Below are 10896 nucleotides of genomic sequence, written 5' to 3'. Positions count from 1 at the left end.
GTCTCCTCCCAGCGCGGGTTGAAGCCTACAGCACCACCAGGGTGGGGGTGGGCACTGCCACCACAGCCACTGTGGCCACCAGGGCCACCCGCCACCCCGGACACAAGGACCAGCTTGACCCACCGGTGTGCTCACCCCTGCCCTGGCTTAGCTGCCATCCTGCACTGGGGTGTGTGAAGACTGGGCTGACTTGGGGAGTGGAGGTGATACTGGGACTGTGATGGGTTATACTGGGGGAATGGGGGTCATACTGGGACTGTGATGGGCTATACTGGGGGAATAGGGGTCATACTGGGGCCAAGCCAGGGTATACTGGGGCAATGGGGGTTCATACTGGGTCAGGATGGTGTATACTGGTTGAATGGGCATCATACTGAGGCCAGGCTGGTGCCGTGGGGGGTCATAGTGGTGCTGTGATGGGCTATACTGGGGGAATGGGGGTCACACTGGGTTTGGGCTGGGTATATTGGAGGGGAGGAGGAAGCAGCACTGGGGTGAACTGGGACGTGCCAGGGTCCTGCCACTGGAGGGGATTGTGCTGTGCTGGGGACAGGACACTGAAAGACTGGGGTGCACTGGAGGGGACTGGGATGTCCTGGGCACCGGCTTAACTCGGGGGGTGGGGTGGGTGTGGCTGGGGTGCAGGGGGAAGTGGGTGCCCAGGGTATTGGGTGCCCGAGGGCTCTGCCACCCCTGGGGGTCAGGGTGCCCTGGGGATCTGGGCACCTTGGGGTGTCCCTGTGGTTCAGGGTGCCCTGGGGTGCCCCTGGTGATTGGGTGCCCTGGGGTGACCCTGGGGACTGGGTGCCCTGCGGTTTCCCTAAGGGACCAGATGCCCTGGGGTGCTTTGGGGATCAAGCTACCCTGGGCTGCCTCTAAGAGACTGGGTGCCCTGGGGTATCATGGGGACTGGGTGCCCTGGGGTGCCCCTGGGGATTGGGTGCCCTGGGGTGTCCCCGGGGACTGGTGGCCGGGCTGTGGTGGCCCGGCGGGCGCTCACCGTTGTTGAGCTTGTGGTGGGTCTGCTGCTTGCTGCAGTCAGCCGGGATGCCGGGGGGGCGGGCCCCAGGAGAAGGGACCCGTGTGGCACATGGCTGGGTGCGGGGACAGGGCTGGTGTCCCCAGGAGAAGGGTTGTGGGTGGCACATGGCTGGGTGTGGGGACAGAGCTGGTGTCCCCAGGAGAAGGGACATGGGTGGCACTTGGGCAGTCTTGGGATTGGGGTCAATGTCATCCAGGAGTGGGGCATGGATGGTACCCAAACAGATGTGAGGACAGGGTCAGTGTCCCCAGGAGAAGAGGGGTTGGTGTCACCCAGGAGAAGGTGTGCAAGTGGCACCTGGCTGGACATGGGGTTGGTGTCACCCAGAAAGGACAGGAGGGGCACCTGGCCAGACATGGGACTGTCATGGGCGTCACCCAGCAGGGATGTGGGTGGCACCCACCCGGGCATGGGGCTGGGGGAGCGGGTGCCCTCACCCTGATGTGCAGCGCCAGGCGTTGGGGCACCTCTCCGGGGGGGCTGCGCAGGCAGGGGGGCTTCAGCACATAACCACAGCACCCGTTGCTCAGGAAGCGCCCGGCGTTCAGGTCCATCTCATAGCCCGGCGTCTGGAAGTTGAGGGCCACTGTGGGGACAGGGGGACGGGGTGTCAGGGTGGGTGACAGCTCTGGGGGGGGCGGTGCCAGGTCATGGGGTGTCCCCTGGGGGACTGTGGCGTCTCACCCAGCTGGCAGCCAGCGTTCCACATCTCCTGGGGGTTGTAGTTGGAGGAGTTCATCTTCAGCCCCAGCGGGTAGATGCGGCTGAGCTGCTGGGCGTTGTACCGGACCAAGGCCGGGCCTGGGCGGGGGGGTGGGAACAGCTGAGCGGGGCCACTGCACCCACGGGTGCCAGTGCAGGGCCCTGCCAGCAGGTGGGAGTGTCCTGCCTGCACCCGTGTGTCTGGGGTGTGGATGGAGCCAGGTTGGGTGGACCCAGATCCTGAAACATGACCCAGACCCTGAAACTGGACCCTGGGGTTCAGATCCCAACCCTGGACCTTGACATTGGACCCCTGAGCCCAGACCCTGACCCCAGACCTCAGACCCTGGATGCTGACCTAGATCTTAATCTGAGCCCTGGACCCTGACCCCAGATCCTGACCTTGACCCTGCGCCTTGACTTTAGAACCCAGACCCTGACCCTGGACCTTGACCCTGGATCCCAGACCCTGACCCCAGATCTTGACCCTGGACCTCAGACTCCAAACCTACACCGCAGACCCTGGACCCCAGACTCCAAACCTACACCACAGACCCTGGACCCTGACCCAGATCTTAATCCCAGCCCTGGACCCTGGACCCCAGATCCCGACCTTGACCCTGCGCCTTGACCCCAGATCCTTGACCCTGGACCCTGAACCCAAAGCCCAGACCCTGACCCTAGACCCCAGACCTGGCCCTGGACCCAGATGCCACATCTCAAACCCTGACCCCAGACCCTTACACCAGATCCTGGACCTGTAACCTTCACCCTGGCCTCTGGCCCCAAACCCTGACACCAGACCCCAGTCCCACCAGACCAGAGCAGCCGAGGCCAGTGCACCCCTGGCCACCACCCATGGAGCCACCCCGGTGACAGAGCCCACTGGTCTCAGCCCCATCCTGCATTCCAGTGAGGTCAGGAGCATGGAGTCACTCCATCCCCATCCCTGTCCCCATCCCGTTGCCCTCACCTGCCTCCTTGATGAGCTTCCGAGCCTTCCTCTCACTGAAGGATGACATCTCACAGGGCCGGGGGTGGCGCAGGGCGTGGGCCAGGCCAGGGAAGGGGACAGCCTGGCAGTACACCACCATGGCTGACAGCTCTGGGGCCACCTGTGATGCGTCCTTGGCCTGCGGGAATCACCGTGGTGTCAGTGCTGCCCTGGCTCTGGTGACCTGCCTGCCTGAGGGTCTACAGACCCCCCTACCCTGCTAGTGCTAAGTGCTGAGACCCCCAAGGTCATGGAGATCCCCAAAGTGATGGAGAGCCTGAGGCAATGGAGTGATGGACCCTGAGATGATGGAAAACCGAAGCATGTTGAGACCCTGAGGTCATGGAGAACCCAAGGTGATGGACAACCCAAGATGTTAGAGACCTCAAGGTGATAGAGACCCTGAAGTGATGGATGACCCAAGATGATGGAGAATTTGAGGTGACAGAGACCTCAAGGTGATGGAGACCCCAAAGTGATGGAGAACTGAGGCAATGGAGAGCAACCCCCAAGGCAATGGAGACCCTGAGGGGTCACCCTGGAGGTGATGGAGACCCCGAAGTGATGGAGACCCAAGGTCATGGAGATCTCAAAGCAATGGAGACCCCAGAAATGGAGCACCCAGCCCGATGGGGGAAGAGGGAGGCACAGCCAAGGAGTCCCCAAGCTCAGTCCCCTCTGCTGGGCAGTGACAGCCACTCATCACCCCCATGGTAGCCAACCCGTCAGCCCACCCAGCTCCATAACATGACCCACCTGCAAAGGTTTGATCTCCTGCAGCGACTGCAGCGACTGGAAGAGGAGAGAGCAGGGCTGCATTGGGGGATGCTGGCGGTGCTGACCTGCCCCAGGCCCCAGCACTACTGGGACACTACTGGGACACTACTGGGACACTACTGGGACACATCCCGTGGCACTTCCGGGATGCTGTGGTCCTCCAGGACCACCGGGATGCCATGGTCCCCCAGCACCATAACCCTGGGAGAGCCCCTTACCTGCCGGCTGCTTTTCCCCTGCAGCTTCTCATCCTCTTCCTCTTCCTCCTCCTCCTCTTCCTCCTCCTCAGGGTCCGGAAGAGAGGTGACACCCTGGGGCTCATGCCATGGCTCTGGCAGCTTCTTGCCTTTCACCAGGACCTTCCCCTTCAGCTGCTGTGGGAGGAAGGGCTGAGCTCAGGGCTCAGAGGGGCCACGGGGACACCGTGGTGGGTGGGCGGGTGGCCTTACCTCTGGGGACGGGAGGTGATGGGGGTCCTGCCCCTCCAGCGGCTGTGTTAGCAGCATGTCCCCCAGGATGGCCTTCATGTGCCGGGCCATGGTGGCCTGCTGCTCCAGCCCACAGTGGTTCTCCAGGGACAGAATGACAGGGTAGGGCGATTGCTGGGGATGGGGACGGGCAGCACTCAGCATCCGGCACCCAGCATCCGTCCCAGGGTGGCTGGCACCCAGCTCACCTTGAAGGCGTAGTCATGGATGCTCTCAATGACATCGCGGAAGAGGATTTTGGAGGTGAGCGTGTGGCCATGGTAGACGACGGGTTCCCCGTCGGAGCCCTCCCAGCAGTCCAGCTCCACGCAACGGCATCCCGCCATCAGTGCCCTGCCACCGCACCATCACCGGATGAGTCCCTGCGCCGCCCCGGCACCCTCAGACCATGGGACCATCTGGGCATGGTGCATCTGACCAGGGGCACCCACCTGACATAGGCTTCAGTGCTGCTGGTGCCACCGATCTGGTTGCGGGTCAGGTAGGTGTTGTGGGAGGAGGAGATGAAGTAGTGGCACAGGGGCTGGCTCATGTCCTGGTGCACCTTGGTGTGCTCCTGGTTGAGGATGTCACCGGCAGCCGAGAGGAGGTACATCATGAAGCCATCCAGCATCATCAGGTCCTGCTGCCTGGCTGTGGGACAGAGCGGTGGGGTGTTGCAGAGGCCTGGCATGCTGCTGGCAGGGCGGCACCCCAGGGACTGTCCCCACTGGGTGTCCCCTGTCTCCCAGAAGTGCCATGTTCACCCCAGACCTGGCACTGTGGCACACAGGGGACATGTAAGTCCTCTTGAGTGTCCCATCTCCACCCTGACGTTGCTCACCCTGCTGGTGCCACATTCACCCTGGACCTGGCATGGTGGCACCCATGAGATGTGGAGGTTCCCTGTCCCCACGCTAACGTCCTCTGTCCTCAGTGTCATGTTCACCCCAGACCTGGCTCTGTGGCACCCAGGGGACATGGAGGTCCCCCTGGTGTCCCATCTCCAGCCTGATATCCCCCATCTTGCTAGTGCCACATCTACCCTAGGGGTACTACTGTGATACCCAAGAGACATGGAGGTCCTTAATTCCCATCCCCTTGTCCTCCTAGTGCCATGTTCACCCTGGACCTGCTATGGTGGGACCTCAGGGACATGGAGGTCCCCTGGCAGTGCCATATTCATGCTAGGGCTGGTGCTGCATCACCCAGAAGATATGGAGGTCCACCTGCTGTCCATCCCCACCTTCATGTCCCCTGTCCCCACAGTGCCACATCCACTAGGGACCAGAAAGACCATGTGTTGGACTGCTGACACCCAGTGCCACCCTGGGGAAGGGACACAGGGACACTCAGCCAAGCATTGGAGGACCCCATACCAGCTTGGGGGGGTGACACCACCAAGCAGAGCCCCATCCCATGCCATCCATGACCTCCCTTGGCTCCAGCAGCACCCATCCCAGCATCCCACCGCCACCCGAGCTGGCTGTCCTCAGCCCTACCCTTCTCGTTGAGCTCGTAGGTACGGATGATGGCACGGGCCTGGTCCAGGCTGGCATCCTCGCCCTGATCCCGTAGGAAATCCCGCAGCTCCTCAGCCGATAAGACATGGTCTTCGCCCGAGTAACGCCCGAAAAGCTCCTCCAGCTCCGGCCGCCGCAGCAGCCGTCGGCAAAACTCCTCCAGCTCCCGGCCCTCCAGCCGCTCATTGCCTGAGTGGTCGCACTCCTGATGGGACCACAGCCCAACCTCAGGGACTGTCCCCTGCCCACAGGGAGGGGGTATGGCCACCCCCTGCCTTGTCCTGCCTGTCCCCTGGGGTTGGCAGGGTGGGTGATGAGTTTGGGGGTTTTTTGGCATGAGGGCTCAGGGATGGGTTGTGCCCAGGGGTATGTGGGGGAATGTCCCCTCTGTCCTCCAACCCATAGCCCTCTGACCCTCCAGCCTGGGATGGAGCAGAGCAGAGTGCCGTGCCTCAATTTCCCCAGGTGGAAAGGGACCTTGGAAGATACCCATGGGGACAGCATCCCATGGGGGGAAAACATCACAGCTCAGGGATCCACAGAGCAGTAGGGGGGACAGCTCCCCCCACCTCATGATGTGCTCCTCCTCATGATGGGACCCAACCACTGGTGGTGGACCCAACCATTGGTGATGGTGAGTGGCTTTGGGTGTGATGAATTTGACAGTTCTCTGTGCATGGGAAGGCAGAGAAGGAGCCAACATTCCCTCATAGTGACAGAAATGGAGGATGACAGTGATGGAGCACAGGATGGGTACCTTGAAGAGCTTGTAGGCGTAGACATCATCCATGTCAATGTTGATCATCCTCAGCATGCTCTTCACCTCCCGGAAGGACATCTTGTTGTCCTTGTTCCTGTCTGCTCGCTGCAGGACTCCGTGGATCCAGCTATGCCAGGGTAAGGAAATCAGCTGGTGTCACCCCCCACGGCCATCCCCAACCTGTCCCCAAGCCCCCATAGCTCCAACAAAGGATATTGGTCGAGCTTCTCCGTTTGACTCATGGCTTGCAGGCGCCCCATCAGCTTGGTGAGCCCTTGCACCCAGTGGCGGGCATCATCCTCACTCCGGGCAGCCAGGTCAAGGTTCTTGCGCTTGCCCTTGAAGACGAGGGTGAAGCAGTGCCGCGCGGGAAAGGCGGCACCGTGCTTGCGCAGACCCTCTGACTGGTGTCCCTCGCGCACCCCCTCAATGTGCATCACCGAGACTGCAGGGACACGCGCGGTGAGGGGGCCACCCCAGGGATGGAGGTAGTCCCTCAGCATTTGCCCCACCCATGAGCATTCTACAAGACATCCTGGGCTGCTGATGGACACCCTACACGTCCCCAGGGGCACCCCAGGGGACCAGGGCTTGGTTCCTGTTGTTGTCGCAGCCGGGCTTAACCCACTAATCCCAGGCGAGACAGGAGCCATGGCCGCTGTCCCCTGCGGGGATGGGGACACCAGCAGGGGATGGAGCTGTCTCACAGTGGTGCCAGCTCTGGGCAGCCATCCCAGATGAGGGTGAAAAGAGACGGGTGACGCCAGGGAGTGGGGACAGACTCTGGTCGGAAGACGGGACATCATGCTGGTCCCAAGGGGGATGGGGAAGAGTGTGGGCTCTGGGGGACTCAGCCTGGGGTGCACTGGGATGTAATGGGGTGCACTGGAAGCACTGAAAGGCACTGGGAGACACTGGGTGCAGTGGGTTGGGTTCCAGATCCTGGGTGACAGTCTGTGTTCTGGACTGGGGTCCATATCTTGGGTCAGGGTCTGGGTCCTAGACTGGGGGTGAGGTCCTAAATTGGGGTCTGGGTCCTGGGTGGGGTTCTGGGTCCTGGATTGGGATCTGGGTGCTGGGATGGTGTCTGGGTCCCTGGTGAGGGTCCAGGTCCCAGGTGGGGATCCAGGTGGGCAGCTGGGTCCTGGATTGGGGTCTGGGTCCCAGGATGGGGTCTTGGGTCCTGGATGGGGGTCTGGGTCCTGGGCTGGGGTCTGGGTCCCAGGTGGGAGACCTGGGTGGGGGTCTGGATCCTGGATTGGGGTCCAGGTTCTGGGCGGGGGTCCAGGTCCCAGACTGTGGGCTAGGTCCTTTGTTGGGATCTGGGTCCTGGGCTGGGGTCTGAGTCCTGGATGGGGATCTGGGTCCCAGCTCATGCCCAGGTCCCCACAGGTGGGTTTGGGGCACTGCCCAGGTCCCAACCCCTCCCTGCAGCTCGAAGCTGTGCAGGATGTGGCCCAGAGTCCCCAAGCCCCCGGGGGATGAACCCCAGCGCTGGCACTCACAGCTCTGCTGGGAGCGAGCGTGCCTGAAGCCCCCCTCGAAGCAGATGGTCGCCCCGTCCTCCTGCAGGCAGAAGAGCCGCTCCCTGGGCCCCCCCCGGGACTTGATCTTCCGGAGCAGGGAGCCCCGCAGCATCCGCTGGATGTCTTCGTCCTCCGTCAGGCCTGCGGGGGACCAGCCTGTGAGCACCCTGCACAGCTACCAGGGGGGCTACTGGGTGGCACTGGAAGGTACTGGAGGCTCTGTGGTGTGTACTAGGGGTACTGGGTGGGAGTGGGGGGGCTCAGTGCACACCTGCATGCGTACATCCCTGCACATGGGATGGGATGGGATGGGATGGGATGGGATGGGATGGGATGGGATGGGATGGGATGGGGTGGGATGGGTGGCATGGCGGCATGGCATGGCATGGGACAGACAGGACAGGATGCGACAGATGGGACAGGACAGACGTGATGCGATGGGATGGGATATGATGGGATGGGACAGACACGATGGGATGGAATGGCACAGGAAAGCATGGGACAGGATGGAAGGATGGGATGGGACAAGATGGGATGGGATGGCATGGGACAGACAGGACAGGACAGACATGATGGGATTGGATGGGATGGGATGGGATGGGATGGGATGGGATGGGATGGCACAGCATAGCATGGGACAGGATGGAGGGATGGGACAGGACAGGATGGGATGGACAGAAGGCGGCAATGGGATGACATAGGATGGGACACATATGACAAGATGTGACAGTACAGATAGGACACGATGGGACAAGATGGGACTGGTAGGATGGTACAGGACAGGGTGGGGCAGACAGGACCAGATGGGACAGAGTTGGGTGGAACAAACATGGCAGGATGGGATGGGATGGGATGGCACAGGATAGGACATCACGGGATGGGACAGGGCAGACAGGGTGGGATGAGACATGGTGGGACAGACGGGGTGGGACAGGGCAGTCAAGACAGAACGGAATGGGATGGGATGGGATGGGACAGGACAAACAGGAGAGACCTGACAGAACGAGCCACTGCCATTGAGCCCATTTGGGGCACCATGTGGCTGGCTGGGAGGGACAGGGCACCACAGCGCGGTGGCAGAGCCCTGCTCGCATGGCACAGCCCAACTGCTAAATCCGAGCAAAGCTGCCCAAATCCCACATGGGGAGTGCCGGGATGGTGCTGGCAGCGGAGGTCAGGCCAGGCACACGGATGGGGTGGCCTCTGGGGATCTGCAGGCCCACGCCTGGGCTCACAGCAGGGCTGGGACTTTTCCGTCTATTCTCCAAAAACCAGTTATTTCCTCCCTTTTTGTTTTGGCAACCACTCCTTAAGAACAGCCCCAGTGCCTGTGTCCCTGCTCCGGCCGGAGAGGCTGCTGCTGGGCTGGGAAGCGGCCGGCTGGGGCCGAGCAGGGACATCCTGAGCTGGCCACAGCCTCAGGGACATGGCCACCAGCTGCCACTGCCTCCTGCATGGTCACATCCTGCCCGCAGTGCAGAATTGAGCGCACCTTCAGAGGGCAGATATGGACACACGGATGCATGGATGCACAAGCATATGGATGTATGGATACAGGCACATGGGCACACAGATGTGTGGACACACGGATGCTCAGACACACAGGCACATGGGGTCACAGTTGCACAAGTGTATGGATGTATGGACATACGGACACATGGATATACAGATGCAGGGATGTATGGATGCACTGATGCCAGGACACATGGATACACGGACACATAGATGCACAAACATGGATGCACGGATGCATGGACACATGGATACAGGCACATGGGCACATGGATGCACGGACACACGGATGCTTGAACATATGGGCACATAGGGTCACAGGTGCACAAGTATATGGATGCATGGGCACACAGACGCATGGACACATGGATGCATGGATATACAGATGCAGGGGTATATGGATGCAGGGATGGATGGATACATGGATGCACTGATGCAAGGACACACAGGTATGTGGATGCATGGATGAACAAGCATATGGGTGCATGGACAAATGGACATAGGGGTGCATGGACATAAAGATGCACCAGCACAGAGGCACACGAATGCCTGGACATAGGGATGCTGGGGTGTATGGATGCACAGACACATGAATGCAAGGATAGATGGATGCATGGATGTATGGATGTACCAATGCATGGACACATGGATACACAGGTACAGGAATATATGGATACATGGATGCACGGACACACAGATGCAGGGACAGATGGATGCTTGGATGCACTGATGCAAGGACACACAGACACAGGCACATGGATGCACAAGCATATGGATGCACAGACCCATGGGCACACAGACCCAGGGACACATGGACACGCAGAACTTCAGCAGACACACAGCCACACTAAACCGAGCAGCTCCAGGCGCACGGCCCCATGCCCAAAGCCACGCATGGCCCAGTGCAGCGGCAGGAGCAAAGGCCTCCCTCTGTGGCACAGGGCCAGCTCCTGCCCTGCCCACAGCACCCACGCAGGACTGGGCCTGTCCGCCCCGGCAGGCACACCCTGACCTCCCTGGGCACCCACTCCCCTCACCTGCACCTCACGGGCAGCTCTGCCCTGAGGTGCTCTGGGGCCAGCACGGCCCTGAGCTGACAGTGCTGGGGGCAGCACCATTGTGGGGGAAACTGAGGCAGCGGTTTAGGTGAGGGTCCCAGGCAGCCAGAGCTGAGCCTTGGGGACAATAAATATCACCAGTGGCTCATCCCCAGGGGCCCACAGGAGGACTCCTGTCACCCATGATGTGGCCAAACCTGCTGCCCCCCAACATCTGGGGCAACACATAGCTATTCTGGGGCTACCGTGGGAACCCCTCCTGGCCTCCTTGGGGATATTCCCTGCCATGGGGGCCCTCCTGGCCGTGGGGACCCCTCCCCAGCCATGGGGCAAATATCCTACATGAGGACCCTGGCTACCTTGGGGACCCCTCCTCAGCCATGGGGCAAATATCCTACATGAGGACCCTGGCTACCTTGGGGACCCCTCCTGGCCATAGGGACCCTTCCCTGCCATGGGGCTCCTCATCTGCCCCGGGGGCCCTCCCGGCCAGGGGGACCCCTCCCGGGACACCCCCCGGCACAGCCCCTCGGAG

At 61.5% G+C, this 10896-nt stretch overlaps 1 protein-coding gene across 1 annotated transcript in view; it reads right to left on the bottom strand.

Moving 5' to 3' along the window:
- Positions 1 to 10896, bottom strand: part of PLCD3 (phospholipase C delta 3) — a 16178-nt gene that overhangs the window by 894 nt on the left and 4388 nt on the right. The window contains exons 2-15 of the mRNA XM_035901180.1: positions 7771 to 7932; positions 6482 to 6710; positions 6263 to 6392; positions 5485 to 5710; positions 4435 to 4636; positions 4192 to 4336; positions 3965 to 4117; positions 3734 to 3889; positions 3495 to 3530; positions 2718 to 2877; positions 1727 to 1843; positions 1474 to 1628; positions 1203 to 1211; positions 1000 to 1112 (exon numbers count right to left, since the gene is read on the bottom strand). Coding sequence (XP_035757073.1) covers positions 1000 to 1112; positions 1203 to 1211; positions 1474 to 1628; positions 1727 to 1843; positions 2718 to 2877; positions 3495 to 3530; positions 3734 to 3889; positions 3965 to 4117; positions 4192 to 4336; positions 4435 to 4636; positions 5485 to 5710; positions 6263 to 6392; positions 6482 to 6710; positions 7771 to 7932 — 1993 coding nt within the window. The remainder of the gene's footprint in view (positions 1 to 999; positions 1113 to 1202; positions 1212 to 1473; positions 1629 to 1726; positions 1844 to 2717; positions 2878 to 3494; positions 3531 to 3733; positions 3890 to 3964; positions 4118 to 4191; positions 4337 to 4434; positions 4637 to 5484; positions 5711 to 6262; positions 6393 to 6481; positions 6711 to 7770; positions 7933 to 10896) is intronic.

The sequence above is a fragment of the Egretta garzetta genome, unplaced genomic scaffold, assembly GCF_000687185.1.
Source record: "Egretta garzetta isolate BGI_Z169 unplaced genomic scaffold, ASM68718v1 scaffold551, whole genome shotgun sequence".
NCBI classification, from domain to species: domain Eukaryota; kingdom Metazoa; phylum Chordata; class Aves; order Pelecaniformes; family Ardeidae; genus Egretta; species Egretta garzetta.
The sequence above is the reverse complement of the archived record's forward strand: the minus strand, read 5'-3'. Positions and strand labels throughout refer to the sequence as shown.